Source organism: Rattus norvegicus, chromosome 12 (assembly GCF_036323735.1).
Source record: "Rattus norvegicus strain BN/NHsdMcwi chromosome 12, GRCr8, whole genome shotgun sequence".
In the NCBI taxonomy this organism is placed as follows: Eukaryota; Metazoa; Chordata; class Mammalia; order Rodentia; family Muridae; genus Rattus; species Rattus norvegicus.
Genome location: NC_086030.1, coordinates 13,084,129 through 13,110,739, shown reverse-complemented (window position 1 = coordinate 13,110,739; position 26,611 = coordinate 13,084,129). Strand labels below are relative to the sequence as shown.

At 46.8% G+C, this 26,611-nt stretch overlaps 1 protein-coding gene across 1 annotated transcript in view; it reads left to right on the top strand.

The window, feature by feature from the left end:
• Polr1d (RNA polymerase I and III subunit D) overlaps positions 1 to 26,235 on the top strand; it is a 33,565-nt gene extending 7,330 nt beyond the window's left edge. Inside the window, exons 2-3 of the mRNA NM_001037787.1 lie at positions 15,778 to 15,852; positions 25,544 to 26,235. Coding sequence (NP_001032876.1) covers positions 15,778 to 15,852; positions 25,544 to 25,814 — 346 coding nt within the window. The 3' untranslated portion in view covers positions 25,815 to 26,235. The remainder of the gene's footprint in view (positions 1 to 15,777; positions 15,853 to 25,543) is intronic.
• Positions 26,236 to 26,611: the final 376 nt, after the last annotated feature.

The following is a 26,611-nucleotide window of genomic DNA, read 5'->3' as shown; positions in this document are numbered from 1 at the left end:
TCAGTAGCTCTGTGACTCCTTTAGTTCCAGGGAGCACTGTAAAGAGGTATGGTGGGCTCCCAGTCTGTTAAAGCCTTTAAGAAAGCCACTCTGGAATAGCATCCCTACTACTAGGGTACGCATCAAAAATAAGTGGATTGGGTTTCTTCCCTCTTTAAGAAATTAGCCTACGGGAACGTTCACAGCCTTCCCTGCACTTGGAAATGAGAAGAGAATGACAAGGTCTGCAGCAGATGGGCACCTGGTACAATGCCAGGTGTCTGGAATGTTGGCTGGAAGCCAGCGCTCAATCTAGGCCAGTGAGCATAAAACAGCATAAAATGGACCATATGTATTGCCTTTGTCAATAATTCCTGCTTCTTGTAAAGAATCTTTTCTACCTGCATCAAAAAAAAAAGTTCCAGTTTTAACAACCAGGTTGCCTAACCATGTGAGCTTGGATTTCTTTCCCTTTTCAAGGGCAGAGAGTCTTCTCTGTGAGTCCTTTTTCAGTATTCTGTGAGGGCCAAGAGTGAGAGCTGAGGTGAGATGGCCTTGTGGCCCAAACACTTCCCCACCTGTGAATTTGGGTGAGTGACTAGGCTTTTCTGAACCTCTGGTTTCCTCCTCTATAAACTGGGTGAATAATAACACTCATTTGGTAGGATTATTATAAAGAATAAGTGAATTAAAACAGCACAGTTCTCAGAGGACAAGTACTCTGAGATGTCATCTATTGGCCAAGGGTCAAGCCAGTTAATGAAGGTTAAACTAATGGCGTTTGCTCACAGGCTGTGTCTTATTGTTTATGGGCATATCAGGGCTGGTTTCCATACTGTCGACTGTAACTGTCTACCATCGGTCACTGGCCTGGTTAGTTTTGTGTCAACTTGATTCCAGCTATAGTCATCTTGCAGAAGAGACCCACAATTGAGAAAATATCTCCATTAGATCAGGCTATAGAGCATTTTCTTAATTAGTGATGTGGGAGGGCCCATCTGTGGGTGGTGCTACTCCTGGCCTAGTGGTTCTGGGTGCTATGAGAAAGCTAGCTAGCTCGTTAATGGTGGCGCACACCTTTGGTCCTAGCACTCAGGAGGCAGAGGCAAGCAGATCGATCTCTGTGATTTTAAGACCAGCCTGGGCTACATAGTTCCAAGACAGAGCTACCTCAGTGAGAAATTGTCTCAAAACAAAACAACAACCAAAAAACAAAAAAAGAAAAAGAAAAGGAAGCCAATGGAGCAAGTCCTGAGGAGCAAGCCAGTCCAGTAAGCAGCACTCCTCCATGGTTTCTGCTTCGGCTCCTGCCTCAGGTTCCTGCTGTGTTCTGTGGAAGTGTGGCTGAAAGAACCCTTTTCTCCCCAAGTTGCTTTTGGCCACGGTGTTTCATCACAGTGACAGAAACCCTAAGTAAGACAGTCATCTTTCATAGACAACTATCTCAGTGCTTTTGTCCCTTGTCCTGTTCTTGCCTAAGATTTTTTTTTTTCCTTTTTCAGAGCTGGGGACCAAACCCAGGGCCTTGCACTTGCTAGGCAAGCGCTCTACCCCTGAGCTAAATCCCCAACCCCAAGATTTTTTTTTTAAGAATTATTTATTTTAGTACCATGTATTTATTTTAGTATTTATATGAGTACCCTGTAGCTATCTTCAGACACACCAGAAGAGGGCATTGGGTCCCCTTACAGATGTGGTTGCTGGGAATTGAACTCAGGACCTCCGGAAGAGCAGTCAGTGCTCTTTACCGCTGAGCCATCTCTCCAGCCCCCTTGCCTAAGATTCTCTTCCCTTACACTTTCCTATGGTCTGCCCACTGCAAGGCAGTTTGCTCAGGAACATCACCCTTGACGGTGGTGTCGATTACTCATTTCCACGTAGCTAGTTACCTCAAAACCTAGGGACTGAAAGCAAAACATTTCTCAGTTTCTGTGGATCCAGGAATGTTGGTGGGGCTTAGCCAAGTGCCTCAGAGTCTGTCTCCAACAAGACTGCGGACTGCAGACTGCAGTTCTTGGGCTTGCATGGAGGAGGACCTGTTCCTGGGCTGACGTCAAGGGCTGCCCAGTAACCTTGGCTGCTTGTTTCCCCCAGAACAACTACCACACTAAAGCCATCCTCTGTATTCCCTAATCTCAGAAGTGACACCTCACCAGTCCCTATGGTAAAGGTGACTCAGTGCATCCAGGCCGCTTCCAGGATTACTCGAAACCCTGGCAAGTGGAAACCACAGGACCACTTGGGAGGCCGCCTACTGCAGTCACCACGAAAAATAGCATCTTAAGTCCTTGCACTTTGACGGCCTTTCCTTATTCTGTTCCTTCATAGCTTCACTCGTTAGGATGGACTCGTTAGTTGTCTGTTTAGCTCTGAGCTGTAGGGGCAAAGAGTTCCTGGTTTGCAGTGAAGGAATGAAAGTGTACGTGTGATGAATGTCAGCTCTACACAGGGAGGAAACCTGCAAGACTGATCGTTCCTAACGGCTTGATTTTGAATACTCATCAGCCAGTGTGAACTCAGGATGTTGATGTATCATCACTGTGTGCAGGACGCGCTCAGAACACTAGGCACCCGTTCTTCTAACTCTTGATTGCAAGCTCCTTCCCCAAACCCTTCACTGCAGGTTCTCCCCACCCCACCCACCCCCACCCCCGTTCTATAGTACTTCCTGCCTTCAAACGTGTGTGTGTGTGTGTGTGTGTGTGTATACATATATGTATATATAGATATGTAACTATGTATACATAATTTACATATTGGCTGCTTTCTCTCACCCAATCTCCCCACCCACACACAATCTAATATACACTATAGAATAAAACTCAGCGTAGAGATTTTTGTCTGAATGTTCACTGATGCCTTAGAACAGTGCCTGGCCCATAGTGAATGCTTGGTAAGATGAACTCTTTTTTTTTTTTCTCCTTATTAAATATCTCAAGAGCTGAACTTGAATTTCAGAGGTTGGAATAACTATTGGGTCAGTTTGTAGCCACATGTCTGTAGCTTCATAGTCTGTCACATGGACAATAAGAGATTGGCCTGTCCAGGAGTTCACTGAGGTAAAGGGCGGCCATGGTTAGACAAAGAAAGCCAGGGAAGTAACTGTGTAATGGGATCCAGGCAGATCTGATGGGCGTGGCCAGGTCGGTGAGTCCAGCCTGAGCAGAGGAGAATTGGTCAGCGTCTCTAGATTTGGGGGCGTCAACCCAAGTGAGTACCCGCACATTAAAGAGAGCTGGCATGAAGGCGCACTTGATTTGTGAACTGCGTTTTCTGCTTTATACACACATGATCTGGTCTCAGAGGTGGAGGCTCACAGACAGTAAATTATAATAAAATAAAAGAAGATGGCAAACTATGTAGGATTACACAAATGTTATTTTGTCCTTGCGTTATACTCTAGAATTTCAGAAATTCCATCCATTAAATAGTCTTGAACATTATGAAAGACAAAACCAAGAACCCACTGGGGCATTTGTAATGGCCGTTTGCCTTACCGTCTGGACACGCTTGCTTTACAACAAGACGACAGACACTTGTATCCCTCCCTTGCGGCCTCATGGACATTTAATCAGTGGATGTCCATTTCCTTCTTAATTAGAAGTTTTCTTTATTATAATCAAGTATATGCCCTCCACCCCCCTTTATGACCCCTAACATGTTCTCCCAACTTCATGTGGGTTTTTTTTTTTTTTTGATAATCCATTAAGTCTATTCAGTCTGTACTGCCCATGCGTGGGTGTGGGGCCGTCCACTGGAACATGAGCGACCCACCAGTTGGAACACCGTCAGAGAATTATCCTCCTTCCTCGTAGCTGTTGAGTGCCAGTGGCTCCACATTGAAGGTGAGGCCTGGGCTGGGGATTTAGCTCAGTGGTAGAGCACTTACCTAGGAAGCGCAAGGCCCTGGGTTCGGTCCCCAGCTCCGAAAAAAAAAAGAACTAAAGGTGAGGCCTGGAGAGCACCCACTCTTAACTCTGCTGAAATCCTGACTGGCTTGATTTTGCATGGATAACCACACCCCTGTGAGTGCATGAACGGAATAGCCTTGTGTCCAGAAGCAGCGTCTCTGCACGCCTCCCTGTCCTCTGGCTCGCACGTTCTCTCCGCCTCCTTTTTCAAGATATTCCCTGGCTCTGGCAGGGAGCCGGGGTGGTTGATGACAAAGACGCAGCATTTCGGGCTGAGCACTCAGTCTCAGCGTTTTGATCAATTAATGTGTCTCTGCATTGACTTCCGCCCGCTACAAAGAAGGAGCTTTTCTGATTAAGGTTGAGTGCATCCCCAATATGTCGATATGAACATAAATATCTAGAAAGCAATTTGACAATGTTAAAATTTAGTGAACTAAAAATAGCAAGTTCTACTCTTGGGCCTCCCCAGGGTATGGGCTTTTGATGAAGATTATAGTACCAGACATGAAATTTCCTCAAATCCAATCAGAAAGTGAGCGTGACCCTCTAACAGGACTACAACGATTGCACCAATAGATACAACCAGCCTAGGCTCACAGCTTATATAGCTAGCACCTTCCACACTGAAAGCTCGGCAGCAGGAAGGAGATCTCTTGCTTGGTTTGAGATTGTTTTCCTAGCCCTGTAGCCAAATAGAGGCTTAGCTGTGGTTATTATGGAGGGTAGCCAAGGGCAATGGTTACAGCCTGTGTTGTCTTAGAGACTTCTGGGGCCTGCCTGCCTCACCAATAACTAGAAGGGGGGTATCCCATGCCTTGCACTGCAATTTTCATTTAATAACCTGTGTCTTCTGGGAGCAGCATTGCATAAGTGTTGGTTTCTGACCAACTGGGATCCCAGAATAAATTATAATTGGAACTCAGAGTTCAAGGATCAGGCATCGCTGAGATTCCTCATTTAAAGACTTTCAGATCCTGGTTTGCCTGCTTGCTCTGGTCTGCATTCTTAAGCATAGATCTTGGAGCTAAGAATACTTAGCAGGATTTTTCTTCAAGAGTGATTAATCTGTGGACTTGGAGACATGTTTCACTTAGTGCTGCATTCCGAAGATGAGGCGTGGAGCGCAGCCATCATTTTCTTTGTCAGAGGAAGGGGGTTGGATTTATGTTCTGTATCAATTCTGTGATCTAAGCTTTCAGGCTTGATGTTACAATTTTATTCCTGTCTTCATGTGAAGATTATACTTTGTCCGTAAATGGATGGTGAAAATGGGGGCTTTAGAGGCTTATGATTAGAAACCTTGATTGAAAACGGCTTGTCTTTAGGATTGCCAGCCTATGGGTGTGTCCCTGTCTGCTGCCCAGCCTTGAGGCAAGCAAGGCAGAAGGTTCCCTTCCGTTGGCTTGTTCCAGTGGGTCGGCCTTGTGTGAGCTGTGTGCTTCCCGGCAAGCCAAGACTTGAGAGAGCCACCTCGGCTTCTTTCTAGCAGAAAGCAGATGGCCTACCACCACGTAGTTCTGACTGCAGAGTGAGACTGACTCAGCGGGAACCAGCGGAACCCTCCTTTCAGAGTTGATGGCTTCCCACCTAGAGGAAAGAAAACCGAGGCCTGTACAAGTTAAACTTAAGTCGTTCGGGCTAGCAAGTCTTAGCCATGCAGAGGTCAGTGGCTTAGAGATGGCTTCAGGACACACGTAGGCTTTAACAGTAAGACTTGGTTTGTGAAAATCATCATCTTTAAATGAATTCATTTTAACTTTTTCACTTACATTTTTCCAAAACACCTCTTGAACAGCCTCAAAAATACGGGAATTATCTTCGTGGATGAGTAAAAATAAGAAAGTTGTGCAGACACAAGGTCAGAGCTTTGCCCCTTACTGTTAACCCAGGACATATCAGCACCACTACCCGAAAGCCTTAGTTACTCATCACTGAGGAAGGGGGAACAGCCAGGTCAAGGGTTCTTCCGGGAGCCCATGAAGTGACATGCTGTAATACTGTGTATGCGATAGGTATTAGAAAATATGTGTGTACTTTTCTTAACAAATGTACAGCCATCAATACTCTATTGAAATCATACCTACAAAATGGTTGTTTTTAAAATCTTAAAATAGCACCTTTTTTATATTCAGGGCCCTATTGTTGCATTACTATATGTATAATTATATTTAATCCCCATAGAAGCTCTCAAGGCTGCGAGGAATGTCTCCACTTAACAGACTCCATAGTTCTGTAGTTGTCAATGCCACAGAAGCTGTCAAGCAGCCCAACTGAGACTCATTGTCTAATCAGTGTTATAGATTCTGTCTCCTCTTTTAGGTACTTTCGGTATATTCTCAGTTAAAACTAATGGAAGCTGTGTGAGCCCTCACCTCGGAGAGCCGAGACGCGTGTTAAGGCCAGTTACTGACTAGTTCTACTCAGTATGGGCTTTTTCAGATAACAAGTTTTGCTGTGCAGCTTGTGTGTTTCAGAGTGTCCCCCGTAGTGGGAGTGAGACAACACTGAGGCAGCATTAATGTGGGGCCTTGTGCTGTCCTCGGGGGTGATGACAATGTGCTGAACTGTCATAAGTTACCTTAGCCTTTTGAGTCTTCTCCCCAGAGGGCCTGGCAGCCCATTCTTGCTTGGTAGGGTCAGGAATACTGTTGGTAATTTGGGATTAAATAGCTCCCCTCCCCCAGTCAGATAATTATTTAGTCTTGGACAAGTTATCCTCTCTAAACCATAATCTCCTTGGCCTCGTATGACACCTAAGCTAACTGACTTCTGATGGTGACATGTGAGTAACTTTCATCTTGCAGTTATAAAAATGTATAATAGTATATTTAATGGGGCTTTACCAAGCAGTTTAATTCATTTGGGGCTTTCTCATTCTAAATGATATTAGTAGAGAGCTGTAAATACTTAGATTTGGGGCCTTGTTGAAACACAGTGTATGTAGGGACGAACACAGACAGGTGACACATGGCCTGGTTCCCGTGAGTCGTATCCCAGGTGAAGTGTAACAGGGTGAGCGGGTCCCAGCACCTGCAGTGAAAAGGAGCTTCCCTGGTCAGTCTGTACAAGGGTGTGTGGTCAGGGGAGCCACGTTGCACTGCTGGAACATCCAATGTGGTCTTTCACATAGAAGAACCCCGTGGTCCCCACTGTGCACCTGTTCTGGTTTTAATTCCACCCTAGACTCTCGGCTAGCACGGCTCCATCCTGTCCCACTGCAGCTGCTTTTCTGTCTCAAGGGCGGTTTGTGTTTCAGTAGTAGAGGAGATGGCTCCAGGATGTACAGCTATTTAAAGCGTGGCATTGATGAAGGGCCAGGGGAAGATCGTGCTGAAGCGTTTTAAACCTTTAAAAACAGCGCCACCTTAGTGTGTGGTGGGTTTTGGTTGTCGTTTCGCTGGCCTCTGATGCCCAAAACACTGAGTGCCTGGCCCTGGTGGTTTCTTCTGGTTAGCAGCTGGTGTGTGATGGGTAGAGCCATGAGGGCTAATGGAATCTCTAACGGACTCTTCTGTCTTGGGCTTCTCCCCCTGAGCCGGTTCCTTCCTTCTATTTATCTCTGAATCCTGTCTGTTGTTTATATTTTTATTAAAAGAAAGGGTCTTACTGAGTAGCCCTGATAGGCCTAGAACTCATTATGTCAACCAGGCTGGCCTCAGACTTGGGGCTAAAGGTGTGAGCCACCATACTAGCCCTGCCATTGAACTAAGTATACAGAGCATGTTTGAATCTGAGCCCCGCAGCAACCCTCAGCTTTGAAGGTAAATGTTTATATCCCTTTACTTTCTAGTCATATAGCTCCGGCCACTTGTACAGTGAGCCACTTAAATTCAGTTCTTTGACCATCATCTTTAGAGGGCCACTGGGCTCCAAGTTAGGCTGTGTGTGGGGTGTGTGTGTGTGCGCGCGTGTGTGTGTGTGTGCGCGCACGTGCACTTGTGTGTAGCTTTTGGATTCTATTAACCTACTATATAGAAACAGAGTTCTCTCTCTAAGCCCTGGTGTGTGTGTTAATTGTGAAAGGGGATTTGGAGCCTCCTTGCCCTACTTAAGTTCATTCTACATGAGTTAATACCTGAATACAACTGGAAACTTGACACAGCAGCGCTTAAGGAGTCAAGAATTCGCTGACTCGTTCAGTAAATTATTTGCAGAGTACATGTTTGGGCTTAGTTCTTGGTGTGAAAACATTCATATATATGCTCTGCTCTGTTGACTGCTGCTGCTTTTGTAGAGGAGATTAACAATCCCTCAAAGCACTGTTTGACACCTGAAGGGTGGAAGATAGACCTGTCCGGTGACCTTGTCAATCCAAGTGACAGATCAGAGCTCCCAGGCTCTGGTGTGGCCTACGTGCCCAGTTCCTGAGGCTCTTCACCAGCTCTGTCTGTCACTCAGATCTCTATAGCATACCTACCGGCTCTTCTTCCTCTTCTCATGGTGTATTTATCGCTAGACTTGTTTTTAAAGATCAGTTTGTTATTGTGTTGTGAGTGTTTGCCAGCAGATGTGTGAGTGTATCACGTGTGCTGGTTCCTGTGGAGCCCATGAGAGGGAGTTAGATCCCCGGTCACTGTAGTCACAGGTGGGTGTGAGCTGGTAACCAAACCCAGGTCCTCTGAAAAGTAGCCAGTGCTCCTAACTGCTGAACCGTCTGTCTCTCCAGCCCCAACTTTTAAATGTTAGATGTACAGACGTTTTATATCTGAGTTAAAAATCACTCAGTTCAGTTAATGATAGGTATACTATTTATCTTAAAAACAGCAGACTCAAAGGACTAGTTTCTACATGCGTTAAGACATGAAAACACTTAAGGAGCCTGTGGTTCTGGAACTTTCTCTTATCTTCCTTGTTTTCCATTCCTGGGCTTTTAGCTCTGGGTATAATTTATAATCATCTGATGAATTGTGGCTGAGATCTGTGGGGAGGACAGCTTGTTTTCCAGCCTGTACCACAGCCTTGACATGCTGAGGAAAACAGCTCCGACGAGCTGACCAGACCTTCTGCTGACTGCCATCCTCAAGGCGAGAGCCAAGAGCTCTGCCTGCAGCAGGTTTAGGGCAGTCTGCAGGCCTCAGTGGAGAACCAAGCTCTTTTAGGAGAGTGATTTACAGACCCAGCTTTCCATGAGAGGGCTTTTCTTGTGTCTGTTATGTTTAGCAAAGGAATATGCCAAACTTCTGCCTGAGTTTAAGGGAGCCGTGGTAGCGAACTCAGAGAGACTCTTCATTGTGGTATACTTTTCTCCCGTTGAAACTGAGTGGCTGCCTGATAAGAGTCTGCCTTTCAGTCATTCTCATTTCCTATCCTCTGCTCAGCTCAGACAGCTGCCACATTAGCTGTTAGCTTTTGAGGGCAGGAGCGCTAGATATTAGCTCCGTTCCACACACACTTTTTTTTGTGGTCTGCACAATTTTGTCTGTCTTTTTTGTGAAATGTAAGCAAATACTTTCAATGAGTAAAAAGGCTTAATTGTTATTTTGACCTTATTTCTCTATTTAGATATATTTCTCCCAATTAATATTTCAATGGGAGAAATATATATGTATATATATTTCAATATATATATCAATATAAATATGTATATATATATTTCATTTTAACAGTTGGCCTATCAGATGGGTTATATAATCAATGGACTTTTCCATTTTGAATTTACTGTTTCCTAAGCAGTCCCATACTACCGCCTCAGTTATTTTCAATAAGAGATATTATATATATAAAATATATATACACATACATACACACACATACATACACACACAGTATACACACACATGTATACACATACATACATATACACACACAGACACACATGGCATGTTTAGTCAGATCTTATAAAACGAAGTAAACACGAATGACTTTCTGTATGGTGATTTAGGAGTAAATACTTGTAAGAATGCTTCTGCTTTGAAAATGAGGTCAGCGTACATATGGCCAAGCAGGTGGCCTATAAACGGAACAGTGCTTCCTTTTAGAGCTGAGGTAGTAAAGAATCGCCCACACAAACTGTTAACCGAAGACATCGAAGTCACTCTGTGGTAATAATCCCCTCTCAGCAGTCGCCTACACACGAGTAACTGCAGTGACTGCGAATACAGGTGTCAGGTCACACACAGACACGCACGCATGCACGCACGCACGCACTCACGCACCCCTTCACGTGGCTCCCTCTGTAGACTAAGCTCTAGAGGCTGTCCACACTTGCGGTAGAGCTGTGATGAAAGGGTCAAGATCCTGGGTCCTAAAGTCAGCCGGCCTGGCTATATCCCAAGCACCATTACCTGTTTGTTATTGTGACTTTAGTGTGTTTGCAGCCTCCTGAGTTTCTTTTGCTTCCTTCTCTATGAGTCGGCACAGAGGAGCTGTAAGGGTTAGGCATAGGTATATGGTACTGTGTATAGGTATATAGGTACCGTGGTCACTATTTTGTATCCCATCCCAAATCATGTATATTATGTCAGTATCCAAAGGAAATTGCCTGGAACAAAGTGGGTAGCCAGCCTCACAGATCCACTGTAGTGTCCCTATCAATGGGGCCCAGTACTTGATGTAGCTCATAACATAGGAAACACCACAACCATGTTTTGACCCGCATCCTTGAATGAGAAGAAGTTTGTATAAAGAAAACATTTCTGGCCCCACGTAGTATCACGCGCCTTTGTTCCCAGTGCTCGGGAGGCAGAGGCAGATGGATCTTCATAAATTCAAGGCCATCCTTGTCTACCTAGTGAGTTCCAGAGTAGCCAGACCCACATAACAAGACCCTATCTCAGAAAAAAGGACAAGAGAAGAGGTGAGGAGAGGACTGGGTTTCCCAGTAGTGTCAGCCTTCCTTCTCTCGTCATTGTAGTTCATGGTTTTGGAGGTACACATGACTTAGTATACACTAAGGTTTGCATTTAGATGGTGCTTTGAGAGGCGGAGAAGCCTTTAGGAGATGGAACTTAGTGCAAATTGGGGTGTGGTACCCCTCACGCTGTGGAGGGACAATGGGACCCAAGTCCCTTCCTTCTCCTTTTCTAGGGATGCTTCATCATCCCTGACCAGCTGTGCTTTACCACATGCTGTCACCATCTGTGCCACTTTCCGTGGCTCTAAGAGCAGCAGGACAGCTGTCACAGCAGATACAGTGTTGTAGTCAGCCAGGGTATCGGAGCTGCGTTAGGCTTCCGCACTGTCCAGTTAGCCTGGATCCATTTCAGTCAGCTTCTCCAGGAAATGGTGTCTGAGGAGTGTCTGCATGGATGAATGAGGCTCCTGCTTGTGTACAGAGAAGCCAAAGCAAAGTGGGAGCTAGTTCTCGCCGCTGGGTCTCTCCCTCCCTAGGGAAAGGGTGTTTTCTAGCTATGCATCTTTGCTGAGTCTTTTGGACAGCCCCAGAGGACCCAAACCCTCCATCATGGAAGGAAGACCTGTACTTGGCCTCATTCTGCATCTGAAGCCATGACTGTAATTCCTACAGTCACTTGTGTTTCCACTGCTTCGTGGCCACCCTGCTCTGACAGGAGCTCAGACATGGCCGTTCCTCACCGCTGGCCCATGTTGTCCTGCAGGATCTGCTCTGCTGCTTTGCTCTCTGTTGGCTTCCTCTTCCCTGTCATCTGTTGTCTACTGTTCTGCTGCAAATACCATATCCTGATTTAATTAAACCAATGTAAAGTAGCAGCTTACTGAGGACATTTATTTCCTATGCCATGCTTTAAAGCAGTGATTCTCAACCTGAGGGTGCAACCCCTTTGGGGTCAAATAACCCTTTCACAGGGGTCACCTAAGACCATCAAGATACAGATACTCACAGTATGGTTCCTAACGGTAGCAAAATTACAGTTAGGAAGTAGCAATGAAAATAATCGTACGGTTGGAGTCACCACAACATGGGGAACTGTATTAAAGGGACACAGCATTAGGAAGGGTGAGAAGCACTGCTTTAAAGTCCGTCGAGGGCTATGGAGTGGTGTAGTCAAGCTACTTAGCTTACACATCGCACTTCACCTGCTTTTTCCTTTCTGTGGTGAGAACTCTTGAGATCTTCAAGGATTCTGTGCCAGCTGTTACAGTCGCCACGCTGCCCTGTAGCTTACTTGACCTCGTCCTCTGGGTGTCATCCCCCAGACTCCCCTCCTTCCTTCCCTCCAACAGACCTGGTTAGCACCACTCTGCTGCCGTTTCTCAACTTAACCTGTTTTAGCTTCCAGGCTAAGTAAGCACTTTAGTGTCCTTCCCATTTCCTAGTCAGTGTCTGTCTGCGTTGTCACAGGTCACAGTATTTCCATTGTCTTCTTTTTTTTTTTTTTTCCTTTTCTTTTCTTTTTTTTTCGGAGCTGGGGACCAAACCCAGGGCCTTGCGATAGCTAGGCAAGCGCTCTACCACTGAGCTAAATCCCCAACCCCCATTGTTGTCTTCTTAAGGCTGAGAAGAATTCCAGTGCACACAGGTTTGTCCCTTTTGTACTGAGCAGCACAGGTTGATTTCATAACTATGCTACTGTGAGAAATGCTGTAGTGAACATTGGGATAAGATACTTTCCAATGTAACCCTTTTTTCTTTGCTGTTGCTGTGACAAACCACTATGACCAAAAGCAACTTAGCCAGAGTTTAGTTTGGCTTATAGCCCCAGAACAGTTTGAGCCAAATTAAATTTCTGCTATTTAACAGCCTCGTGAGGCAGCTAAGATGATCACCATCACTAAAAAAAGCAGCCCTCCATCTGGTTGGCTTTTCTGTCGTCAGTTAAGCAGTACTTTTCTTTCTCTGTGGTCTGCATGGACATGAAATTAAAGGATTTCAGTAGCATTCCTTTCAAATCCATGGCATAAGTATTTTAAAAACCTAACCCTGACATACTGGCATACATGCCTGTTATCCCAACTCCAAGAGGCAGGCAGAGCTCAGGAGTCTGAGGCTAGCCTGCTCTCCATAACAAGTTCAGGCCATCTAGGGCTACAAAGTGAGCTCCTGATCCTCTCAACCTTTTCATGAGTGCACCACACACTGAGCTTTACATGGGTCTGTACATGGGTCTTCCTTTGCAGTGTAACTGTGACAACAGCCTTTGTGGGGAGAGGCCTGGCTCATCTTGGAGGCTGTGGTATTTACCAACCAATGGCTTCATTTAGTACAACCTGTTCCATGCCTCTTCCTGCTGTCATTTTGCACGGTTATGAGTTGGGATCTTATATACGTCCTTATAGCTGAGGTTGACCTTCAACTCCTGGTCCTCCCCTCACCTTCTGAGGTTACAGGTGTGCACAACCACGGTCAGCTCAAAGCTCATTCCCTGAACCCCACCCATCCTTTCTCATGGCTTTAGACAGAGTGTCATTGTGTATCCTAGGCTGGCCTCACACTCCCTGGACTGGACCTTCCTCTGAATGCTGGAGCCTCAGGCACAGGTCACCATACCCAGATACCCATCTTGTATCTATGAATAATTCTTTTCGCTTTGCAAACCACCCCAGTGTTCCAGTTGAGTTTTCCAAGCCTCTGCAGTGTATACTTTCTTCCTTGGATGCTGGCAGGTGCCCCACATAGTTGAATGGTCTTTTTTTTTAATTACGTTCAAATATCCTGAATTTCTTCATGTCTTAGTAAATCATGAAGAACTGGGACTGTGTCTTGTTTACAGATCCACAAGACCTTGTCACTAAACTACTCGTCCCTGCTGGCTCCTTAGAAGCTGTGGGCGGCCTTTGCAGGTGTCCTGTGGAATTCCAGTCATCTACTCCTGGCTCTTTGTTTATTTGAGACAGGACCTCTCTGTAGCCCTTGCAATGCTGAGGATCCTCCTGTCTGAGACTCTGCCGTGGGGATTCCAGGTGTGAGCCACCACACCCGGCTTCCCTCACACTTTCCAGTCAGAATTTTCTCTGGGCTTCCAGCCCTTTCGGGAGATCTAGCCGACTGATTGCTTTCTTCTCCAAGTCCTACCCTGCCCTGTGGGAAGGAGGTCGGGTTGCTCTAGTCAGCTTCTCTTGCATTCTGCCCAGAAGGTTCTCACACGTGCTTGACAGAGTCATGGACTTGAGGAACAGTGATGTCCAGAGCCTGTCAGAGGGCAGCAGTGGATGGTGCAGGACCTGCCAGTTCCCTGAGAAGCCTGTTTTGTCACCAAGCCCTGCTTGTTAGAACACGTCCCTAATCGGAACCTGTTTTTCCATCCACCATGTGACATATCCAGTACCTTATAGTTAGTTGATCAAAGGTGACTTCTTAAGGACTTGGGAAGGCACCGTTTCCTTGTGTCCCTCAGCTCTGGTGTCTGCAGGTCGCCTGACTCAGTTCTGAGCCGCTGTTTTGAGGTATAACTGCTCTGACTTTAGTCCTTGTACATTCCTTTTCCTTCGTTCTTTATTATGTATTTACCTTTCATTCTCTCCTTTGTTTAGTTGCCTTAGATACTCCCTACTGCCCGGATGGACATCATTTTAACTCAGATTGGGGGAGGGGCTGGTGAGAAAGGCTACCGACCTTGATCTGAGTGGGATCCCCGGAACTCATGTGAAGGAGAGAAGTAATTCATACAAGTTACCTCCGGTCTTCCCATGCATGCTGGTGTACACACATGCAAATAAAGATTCATTTTGAAAGAGACACACAGACCCAGTTATCTCGAGCTAATTCTGTTGACTTTGGTGCTAGGTGACTCTGAGAGGCATACAGCCGCTCTGCAGAAAGCTGAGTCACCGTCATAGCAGACGTGGCTAATGAGTGCAGCACTGTGTCTGGGATTGGTTTTAAAATGGTTAATGTAGAACTCCCTTTGTAGACCAGGCTAGCCTTGAACTTACAGATCCATTGGTTTCTGTCTTCTGAGTCCTGAGACTGAAGGTGTGCCCATCATGCCTGGCCAGGAGTAGAGAGGAGAAGATCCCCTCACCAATGACGGGCAGAAACACTTACCATTGTTCGTTTAACTGGCATCCCAGGCGTGTGTACTTTTTTGTTTTGGGTTTTCTGAGACACAGCAGTCTCCCACCACACTTGGTTAGACTGTGGGGGGAGGGGGGGGAGGGGGGGAGAACGAGAGTGCTGGGGTCCAACCTAACCCTGTACCTCATGCATCTTAGGCAGGCGACAGGCGCTCTGGTCTGAGCTGTGGCCTCAGCACTGCCATTTCTGTACTACTGTGAACATTTAAATGCGCACACACAAACATCTGGAAACTCGTGTCTTTTGGTTATTTTTCAGATTAAGATGAAACAGAATTCTTATATTAAAGAAATATGGGGCTGGGGATTTAGCTCAGTGGTAGAGCGCTTACCTAGGAAGCGCAAGGCCCTGGGTTCGGTCCCCAGCTCCGGAAAAAAAAAAAAAGAAATATAACTTAATAATTTATATTGCAATTTCCAGTTTGTAAGACACCCCCATAAAACACTTCTTTTTCTTTTTTAAATTAATTTATTCAGTTAGTTTATATCCCAACCATTGTTCCCTCTCCCTCCTTCCTTCCCTCTCCCTACCCATCCCCCATCACCCTCTCCCTTTCTCCTCAGAGAATGGGAGGCCTCCAGTGGATATCAACCTTCCGCCTATCAAGTTGCAGGAGGATTAGGTACATCTTTTCCTATTGAGGCCAGACAAGGCAGCCAAGTTATGTGAAAGGGATCCAAAGGCTGGCAACAAAGTCGGAGACAGTCCCTGCTCCTGCTGTTAGGGAACCCACAGGAAAACCAAGCTGCACATCTGTTGCACGTGTGCAGAGGGCCTAGAGGACACTTCTTTTTCAGAGATGGGACACAGTTCTGTGGTAGAGTGCTTGCCTAGCATGTGAGGCCCTAGCCATTTAAAGACAATTGTCTAACCAAGGTTCTAGTCATGCAGTAGTGATGTCCAGAAGTCTGTGTGTGTCTGCTTCTCAGAAATCTTGTCTTTTCCCAACAGGAAAGCCATAGAAGAATTGTTAAAGGAGGCAAAGCGTGGGAAAACCCGGGCAGAGACAATGGGGCCGATGGGCTGGTAAGTTCCTGAGTAAGCTCCTTAAAGCTTAATGAACACTCTACAGGAGGGTCACCACGGGAGTGATGCAGCCATAATTGTTGGCTGGAGATGACAGAATGTGAATAGAGGTTATCAAACCTTGGGAGCTGTGAAAATCACCCAGAGGCTGCTGTGAGGTAGGAATGTTGTGGTGCACTGAGTTTTGAGGAGCCCCGGCAAAGCACAGCAGGCAGGGGTATGTGTACACAGTGTGGGATGGAGGTTATCACTTATTTGGTTCACAAGATTTGAGATATGTCTGCCCCAATAGCAGTTATAGCTGCAATCATCGGTTTAGCCCGTAGATCCGACATTTACCGTGGAGTTTCTATACAAGCTAGAGTTTGCTCAAACTTGACAATAAAAGAGTAGGTGAGATGGGTCAGTGGGTGAAGGCTGCCTGACGACCTGACTTCAATCCCACGAACGCTCATGTCCTCTGCCCTCTACATACACACAAAATAAACGTAGCCTAATACTCTGAGCAGAGGAGAATTTAACCTACAACCCGACTGGTCCATCCAGCCTGCTCGTAGTCCCAGCAGGTACTAAGTCAGTAGCTAGACTGGAGCTTTCTCTACAACCAGCCGTTCCCCAGTGGGACCCAGGAGGACCACAAGGGTGACTGACAGTGAGGAAGAGCGGGCACTTGCGGTTCCAGTGTAGCTTGTTTTAAGTTTTGTTTCTTTTCTCTCCTTTATAGAATTTTTTTTCTTTTTGAGGTTTCCATACATGTATACAGTGAAATATGATCAATCTGCCTCCAATTTTCCCCCTCCAGCTCCCCATTGTATCCCACCCACTGCACCCCCTCCATATGTGTGTAGGTGTGGGGCCGTCCACCAGAGCATGGCAACCTAACACCCTCAGAAGAGAACGCCTCTCTCCTCCCAGCAGCTGTCCGCTTCCAGGAGCTGGTCACTAAGGCATGGTGCCCAGAGGTCACCTCCCCCATCTACGTTAGGGTTTGACTGGCTTGCTCCCCTGAGGGTGACAAGCTGCATAGCTGCCTCCTGGTCATGAGTGTGACAGCCATGTCATGTCCAGGAGGCAGCATTTCATGGTACTCCCCTCCACTTCATACTTACTTTTATTTTTTTTGTTTTTTTGTTTTTTTTGTTTTTTTTTTTTTATTTATCATACTTACTTTTAAATACACCTGTTTTTCTTATTGTATTTTACATGTGTGGCTGTTTTGCCTACTTGTATGTCTGTGCACTGGAGTTACAGGTGGTTGTGTGGGAGCTGGGGATAGAACTCTAGTTCTCTGTGGAAGCAGTCGGTGCTCTTAACCACTGAACCCTCTCCAGCCCTTCATTCTATTTGTGAGATGGGGTCTCTAGTATCTTAGGTTGCCGTCAAGCTCCCTGCACAGCCAAGAATGACTAAATTTTTTTAATTTTGTGTGTGTGTGTTTGTGTGTGTGTGTGTGTGCTTGTGTGCTTGTGTGCTTGTGTGCTTGTGTGCGTGCCTGCACCGGTGCCCTCCAAGCAAAAAGGGCATTGCATCCCCTGGAGCTGCAGGCACAGCCTGCTGTAAGCTGCCTGCCTGGTGTGGGTGCTGTGAGTCAGTCATGGTCTCTTTTCCAAGAGCAGTGTTCGCTCTTAACCCCTGAGCTTTCTCTCTACCGCTTTGACCTTAAAATTCTGATCCTCCTGCCTCTGCCCCCCAGGTGCTAACATTACTGGCTCTGACCCTGGCCAGGCAAGCACTCTGTCAACTGAGCTCCATTCCCATCCTTGGTTTGTACATTTGGATTCTAAACCGTGCACACAGTTTTCTTAAATTATAAAGCTAAATTAAATCAAATGAAGAAAAAGTTTCAAACTTCTAAAAATCAAGCAAAATAAAGCAGATAGACCCAAATAAACTATCGCCTGGGGTCTCTTGGCCCAGGGGCATACAGAAAGGACGTATTTCAAGTAATCTAAAATCTGACTCTATTTCTAGGACACCAAAAAAGAAAAAGAAAGAAAGCAAAAAGTGAAGCCCTTGTCTCCCTCATTGTGGTGCTGACGATAGTGCTGAGATTAAACCCACGGCTGCCATGGCTTCTGAGTCTGTCGGAGGAAGGGACGGTACTGCCATGTTCCCGGGCTGATCTTACAGAGTAGGACAGTCCACACTGCGCACCAGGATGTCCAGTATAAGACAACAAAGTCAGAAGGAAAATCCTCATCTGTCATCCTAAATTTGAACTGGGAATGTCCATGGTAGCCGGGCTGCACTTCCTTTTTCCAGATAACACCTTTTCTTTTAAGTTGTAAGACACAGAAAAGCCTGTCAGAAATACTGACTGCCTAGCCTTCAGCAGTAAGGCCTGGGACCAGCCTAAGGCAAAGTACTTTCTCGCTGGGAGGCAGGTCCTTTGAGGGGCCATTGCTTGCACACCTGAAGCAGTCCTCAGAATAAGCCAGACTGCAGGGTTAGAGACCTTACTCCGGCAAGATAGCCTTCATTTCTCATACCAAGATTCCCAGAATGCCTTCAGGCCTTAATGGTTTGCTAGAACTTTCAATGTTGCTAGAATCTGTTACACTCATGGTTATAGGTCATTACAGGAAAGGGATACAGACTAAAATAAGGCAGGATGAGAGCAGGAGACCAGGGAAGGTTCTCTCCCCCTCTCCCCTAAGGAGTCAGAACACGCTGCCTCCCAGACAACAGAGGGCTGATGCCAGCCCAGGAAGGGCCCACGAATCTTCATGTGCAAAGTTTACTGTGGCTCCATTGTGTAGGTGTGGTTGACTGATTCATTACATGGTTGACTGATTGTTTACATGGTTGACTGATTTGATTACATGGTTGATTTTTTTTTTTTAAGTTTCCGGGTTGACCCATATCACATGACCTAAAGCTCTCACCTTACATCAACATAGTTGATCTCTCTTGTGTAGCCAGCCCTCCTCTAGGACTGGAAGGTGTGGCCAGCTCCACCCTCAACAAAGACATTTCTGTCACGTATGATGTAGATTACTTTCCAGAGGCCGAGAGCAAAGATGAGCCCTCCCTTTAGGTCAAGCCAAACTCTTACTCCACAGGAACAAAACTCAGTAAGATCTGGAAAAGCTTGTCATGCCAGAAAGAAAGAAACTTTCTTTCTCTGTCAAAGACTTAACAGCAGGTTGGAAAGTCTCTGGAACCAATCTGAAGTCAAAGATAGAATAATATGATTTAAAAAAAAAGAAAGAAAGAAATTATGATTGAGTCACCTAAAACATACTGAAACCCTTAAGGCTGGCTGGTTGTATGCCAGCCTGACATACACTAGCATTGTCCTGGAGGAGGGCGCCTCAACTAGGAAAATGCCTCTATAAAATTGGAATGTAGGCAGGCCTGCAAGGCATTTTCTTAGTTAGTGATCGATGGGGGAGGGCCCAGCCCTGGGTCCGATAAGAAAGCAAGCCAAGCAAGCCATGGGGAGCAAGCCAGGGAGCAGCACCCCTCCATGGCCTCTGCATCAGCTCCTGCCTCCATGTTCCTGCCCTGTGTGAGTTTCTGACCTGACTTCTTCCAGTGATGGGAGTGTAAGCCAAATAAACCCTTTTCTCTCCAACTTACGTTTGCTCACGGTCTGCAATAGAAACCCAACTAAGACAGGTTGTGAGAAATACCACACTGCAAACCCTAGTGGTCCCTCTGAAGAGTGCCAGACCCAGATCACTGATCACATAATGTGCACGGAGAGGTTCAAATACATCTCAGCACTGCCAAATAACTGACACAATCACGTTCATGAAAGAGCTGCACCAGGCACGGTGCTGGCTCAGATCTGTAAGCTCGGCACATAAGAGACTGAAGCAGGGAGGACGGTAAATTCCAGACCAGCTGAGCAAAATAGCAACTCCCAGGTGGACCCTGGGGACATTAAAAGATGTCTTCAAGACAGCAAACAAGCTGAGTGCGGAGTGCCAGACGGAACTCCCAGCATCTCCTCCCTCAGAAGCGTTAGCCCAGCAATTGTGTGACAGGGTGTGATGAAACAGAGAACCATGTTCAGTGGTTTGGTTTGGTTTGGTTTTCTACGGGACTGGAGGCTGAGCCCAGGGCTCGTGCAGTTCTAAGCAAGCACTTAAGTCATATCCTTAGCCCCGAACTGTGTAAGGCAAACAATCTGGCTTAAGAAGAGTTTACTATCGGTCCCCAGCTCCGAAAAAAAGAACAAAAAAAAAAAGAGTTTACTAATGTAACTAAAGGACTAGCGAGTAAACAGATACTCAGACTAGACTAGAAAATGCTTACTAACAGTACAACCACTTCTGCTGGGAATGCGTGAAAATGTGAAAAGATTGGCTGACTGAGTAAAGCCGTGGAACAACCAGAAATGTAAAGTCATATAAATACTTTGAAAGCACGTGGCAGTTTCTCGTAAATATACACTTACCACACAGGATCTTCAAGCAGATTACCAGAGCGAGTTAGAAATTGAAATCTAAGGAGAGCCTCGCACAGTGGTGTTCGTTGCAGCTTTGTTTATAAAACTCCAAACAGGATGGCTGTGGTAAACTGCCTGGATGAATCCCAGTGGCTTTATGAGAATCCGATACAAACGCGACAGTGTACGGTTCCACTTATTTGGCATTGGGACATAAGAGACATCAGCTGGAACCTAGGGGTTAGAGAAGGACTCTGAGAATGTTCTGTATCTTGACTGTAATAGAATCTGATTCTTGTATTGGTCAAAGCCCAGAAAACCAGTCGTTTTAGTAAACCTGGGAACTAGAGAGATGAATCAGTGGTTAGGAGTCCTGGCTTTTTTTTCCAAAACTGGGTTTGCAGCACCCACATGGTGGCTCACAACCACCTGAAATGCCAGTTGGGGAGTGGGGGGGCTGGCACCCTCTGCTGGTCTCTGGAGGCCTGTACATGGTGGATATACTCTGATGCAAGCAAACACTCATGCCTATGAAATAAATCTTTTCAAAAGAGATAAACTTATGTACATTTTATGCAAATTATGCCATAGTAAAACCTGCATTAAAAGAGGGAGACTGGGGACATAGCTCGGTGCTAAAGCACTTGCCTTTGCCTAGCACATACAAAGTTCTGTTTGATTTCCCAAGGCAATAGAAACATTTATTCGCTCCAGTCTTTGACTGTGGCTGTGTAAAGACCATCAGTGGCTGCTGAGTCTGCTGGGTGGCCCCGCCCACGGTGAGCTGGGCCCTCCCATATCACCAGTCAGTTGAGAAAATATCCTACAGACTTGCCCACAGGCTGGTCCTATGGAGGTATTTCTCAACTGCAGTTCCCTTTGAGATGGCTCTAGCTGTGTCAGGTTGGGGAAAAGACACTTCCTGCTGAATGTTGGTTAGTGACAAACCCAACATGTTAGTGATTGTTGTTTATGGCGCTAGGAATAAAGCCTGTGTGCGGCCTCACTCAACCCTAGTCCTTCAGAGCCACAGACAGACACAGCCTCCTCACTTGGAGAGTCTTCACAAAAAGATGCAGCAATGACAACACACACACACACACACACACACACACACACACAGAGAGAGGGGAGTGGGGAGAAGACATTGTGGTTAAGGCACTGAGCCAGGGTCTGGTCAGTCTCTAATTAGAACTACTCCAGAGGGCAGATGGGCATTTTAAATGACATCGAAGGTTGCAGTCCTAGCATCCAAGGTGTGGATTTTTACAGATCATGAAATGCAGTGCTTTAACAAGTGAATTACAAGGAGAAAAGAAGGCTCCTGTGAATGATGGACTTGAGGCACATCAAGTAAGATGTTCGGTTAGGGTCCTTATCTAATGTAACTGTGAGGGGCAGGAGAGATGGCTCAGCAGTTAAGAGCACTTGCCACTCTTCACAGGACCTGGGTTCAGCTCCCAGCACTGCATGGCAGCTCACCCACAGTCATCCCTGCCCCAGATCAGGGATCTGACGCCCACCTCTGGCCTCTCAGGCACCAGGCACACACATGGTACACAGACATGCATGCAGACAGAGCGCTCATACACAGGAAGATAGAGAAATCTTTAAAACTTTAAAAGTAAAATAACAGGGAAAAGACGTGTAAGAGCTGGGGGCCGGCTCAGGGGCACAGGCACTTGCCTTGCAAGCATGATGACCTGGGTTCGAGTCCCAGAACCCATGCAAAACATACTGGGTTTGACAGAGGGGGCTTGTGATCCTAGGGCTGGGGAGGTAGTAATGGGACTTTGCTGGCCAGCCAGCTTAGCCTAACTATCGAAGGGCAGGCCAGTGAGAGGCCTTGTCTGAAAAATGACAACTAAGGTGGTCCTCTGGCCTCTGTATGCATGGACACACATTTGAACTCTCCAGACAGACAGACAGACGCGCGCGCGCACACACACACACACACACACATACACACACTTTATTTTCAGACCTGAGGGAGTGAGGGAATGCCTTGGTGGCTGAGAGTGTGTACTGCTCTTGCCAAGGAGCCAAGATTGACTCCAGCTCCAAGGAATCTGACCCCTATTCCGGCTTCTACGAGCTCTGTACTCCCTCACACGCACAGATGCGCCTGCACATAATTAAAAACAGAATAAATGTTTTTAAAGTATGTGAAGCAAACTTCAGATATCTAGAGATATTTGAAGACAGTAAGGAAATTCAGGGGTTTTTTCCCTCATGGTAACAGTCTCACTGTTTTATTTTTGTTACTGTGTGGGCACAGGCCACACGTGAGGTCAGAGGTCAGCTCTGGTCAGTTGGTTCTCTGCTTCTGCCTTTACCTGAGTTCGGGATCCAGGTGTCAGTCTTTTGTTTGTTTTGACTTTCAAGACAGGGTTTCTCTGTGTAGCCCTGGCTGTCTTGAAACTCACTCTGTAGACCAGACTGGCCTTGAACTCACAAGAGATCCGCCTGCCTCTGCCTCCCACATGTTGGGACAAAAGGTTTGTCTGCAGCTTCCCAGTGACGTTGTCAGTCTTAAATAACAAGCATTTTACCTGCCAAGCCAAATTCACTTGGTGTGTTTCCAACTTTATCTACACATTGGGACTCCGTCAGAGTTCAGCTTCTGCCATTCAGGAAAGAGCCACTGATGTTATTTCCCACTGTTGTGATTTTGGAGTGGGAGCTGGGCTTTGGTACTCTAAACACACACCCAAGTGATTCTAAAAGTGCACACGTGTTTGAAAAAAACACCAATCCTAGTTCATTGAAAAGAATTGTAACTACTCGCTAGGCAGATTCTAAAGTGGCCTGGCACTAAGTCCAGGGGCAGACACCACACCTGCACTCAGTAGCCTGGGCAGCCATGCAGGCCCCGCCTTGCCTGGAGAATGATCTCTGTGCATAGCCCTTAAAGGAACAGAGAGCTAGTTGCTCACACATAAACCATGGTTTGTTTTCCTAAGTGCATAGAAAGGTTTATTTATAAGTAGTGGTTTTAAGTTTTTAAACTAGAATGTGAGTGGGATTGTGAAATTTAGGGTGGTCTATAAGAAAGATCATAGACCATAGAGCAAGAGGCCGACAGGCTGCTGAACTAGAGGAAGTATGAGTGGGACCATTTTTATTTTCTAAAGAAAGGGATCATTTGGTGCTGGGCACTGCCTTGGGAATGTTTCAGCAAACGCACTTCTGAGGCTTTTGTTAGGGGCCTTGGAAGTGAACTCTTGGCCCAGATGGCCTACGTCAGTGGGCATAAAGGAATTTATAAACATACATTGAGCTTGCCTGGCTTCCTTGTCTGCAAACCATCTTTGCTCTGCCCACATTCCCTGCAGCCCACTTCTCTCTCTGCTGTGATGCCTGAGGGAAAGAAGCAACAGTCGAGGGTCCGTGGAGCAGCAGCTTGTGGGTTCTTGACTGGTTGGTTTACAGTAGGTGTTGGGTGCATTCCGGAGGGGGTCAGGTTGTCTGCAGGCAGAGAGGAGAGGCCTACCTCATCTCGGCTACTCTCTGCCACCAGCTTTTCACTCTCAGAGCCTCCCACCCACACACAGCGACATCCCCAGCGGGTCGAGTATCAGAAAGGAGATCGCTTCTCCAGTCCTGGAGACGGGCGGTTTTCTGCTCCATGCGGACTTGCTGCTTGCCAGTGGGTAGTTCCTGCAGCCAGGCACAAGAAAGAGTTAAAGAGACTTGTTTTTTTGGCCTTTGGCTTTTTTACGCTCTGGTGGATAGACAAACAGGAGGTGATCTCAGTTGAGCGGGGAGGCTGGGAGGATTGTACATTTGTCATAGATAAGCCCTTTGCCATATTTCAGAACCACAGAAATCCAGTCTCTCTCTTGTGCTTTAAAATTATGGGGCCAGAGAAGTTTGCTGAGACCCCACCCCACCTCCAGCCGAGGGACTGAAGCATCGTCGGCCCCTGTGCCAAGCTCTTCTCTTTTTGCCTGATAGCACTCTGCAGCATAGTGAGTGCTTCCTGGTCCTGCTGGCCACCTCCCTCTCCTGTCCGTACTGAAGGTAAATTGGAGTCCTGAGTGGACTGCTGTGCAGTCACAGTCTGTACCAGTGGTCCATGTGCTGCAGCCCTGGGGCTTTCAGTCCGCACAGCAACCCTTTGTATGCCCACCTGCTTCTGTCCCCTCATAGCAGACATCGCCCACTGAGAGCCTGGCTTATCTTTGTTGCACAGGCCTAGTATAATGTCCCGCATACATAAGGTTTTAAGTATAGTAAATGCTTTTACATATGCATTTGACACAGGCATATATTCATCCAGTGTTTCACATTCCTTTTCGGGACAGTGTTGGGGACGTGGTAAACCTTGGGAGTATGTAAATAATGAAGGAGTGTCATTTCTCAGATGGCCACACGCTGAGGCATTTGATTGCCAGATTGTAATGCACTAACTACCACGGGTGATTATAGTAGCTGTGGCGGTATTAAACAACGACATGAGTTGTGGTCAACCATGGCTTCGGGATAAATGTCACCTCACTGCATGGAGGGCCTGCCCCTGCCCCAGACCTTCCATTCATTCTAGACTCGTAGTCTCCATACTTGTAGCCTCTGTATTGCAAAGGGTGTATGTGGAGCAGAAGATGGGGTGCCATTGCTGGTGTGGTGGCTTTGTCTGCAGCACAGGGGCAGCGAGCTGCATTTCGTGCCTCTTGCTCTATGACCAAGCACCCTCTTGTCTGCTCTAAAGATAACTGGGAATCAGCACTCGCCAGGGCCTGTCTGTCATGCTGTACTCACCTGAGTCAGTCAGTGCTTCTTTGCTCCAACATTGTCCATGCCGTGACTGTCCTGTGTCCCTGAGTGGCCAGTCACCCCTCACTGTATGTGCCTCTGCTCATTTGCTGGAAGGAACCTTAGCTGTAAGTGCACTGACACACTTCTGCCTGCAGTTGCTTCCCTGCTTGCTGGTAGCTAGACACTTAGACTGTGGTGAGTTTTCCCTAAATCCACCATTGCCGGGCTGTGGTGTGACTGCTGTGGGGACTGTAGAGTCTGATGAGGTAGCACTGTAACGTTCAGGCACAGGGCCATTGCGCCACCTTTCCAGGGCCTTGGCTGACCTGGTACTTGAATTGACCTGGTACCCCACGCTGGTCTCAAAATCATGGCAGTCCTCCTGCTCCAGCACTGTATGGCAAGGAAAGCCAGACAAACTCAGGAACTGGTTCTGTGGGGCCTGAATTCTTTTGTACTGATCTGGCTCGTGGGCCAGACAGGGAGGGAATTTAACTCTTGCATTTATGATGTCTTCTTCCCTCTTCACATCCACAGGATGAAGTGTCCTCTCGCTGGTACGAATAAAAGATTCCTTATTAACACAATTAAGAACACATTGCCCTCCCATAAAGAGCAAGACCACGAACAAAAAGAGGGCAGTAAGGAGCCTGGCAAAAGTCAAGACCAGAAGGAAACAAGTGGGAAGAAACACAGAAGCCACTCCTACAAGCGCAGCCTTCACTCAGCCCGGGGCTCAGTGGGCTGCTCTCCTCCAAGGAAGCGGGCCTCCCGGGACAAGTGTGACCCAAGGCCCAGCCGGCGATGAGATGGCTGCAGGGCCAGCCCAGCCCGTACTGCACCTGCCACTGGGCGCAGCGAGGCAAGGAGGCCGGGAGGTGGCGGGCTCTGACATCCGAAAGTGACTTCCTCAGTGGGTCCTTTGTTTTACGGTGTCTCTTGGTACTGTGTTGTTGTTCTTGTTGCTCTTGTTAACAGGAAAAGAAAAACTTTACTAAAGCAAATCGTAACTACCTTATCCTGAAGGCGTCGTGGTGAGAGCAAGCTGATTCCGCATTGCCCTGCACATCGATGTTGTCTTTATCTACCTTACCTGAAGTTCGTTTCAAACAAGGAGTTTTAGAATTTGAGATTTTGAGCTTGTTAGAAACTCCTAGTTTTTTGATGTACTGCACTTTTGTGGTCATTTCCCAGAATTTCTCAAAAAATAAATAAAATATTTAAAAACACTATGGTTTCCTCTTTTGGGTACCAGATGCTAAGCTCACAGTCTGAGGGACTCCGCCATGCTGCCAGTCAGCGCTCACTCGGAGAAGCAGGCACAAGGGCAAGTATAGGCTAATACTGTGCCCCATTTCACTGCTCCCCAGACTCTCGGCTATGGATGTGTGCCATAGCTAAAGCTGTGTGGAACTTACTGAGAACAACACTTGCTTCCTCCTGAACCTTCCGGCACCCTCCCCCAAGTTCCGGCCTTCCATATTAGTGAACGTCTACTTCGTGGCTGCAGATTCTTCTCATTTTCATTTAAAGACAACAACAAAACCAAAAACGTTTGCTCCAGGGAGATGACTCAGTGGGTAAGGTTGCTTGCCACAAAGCCAG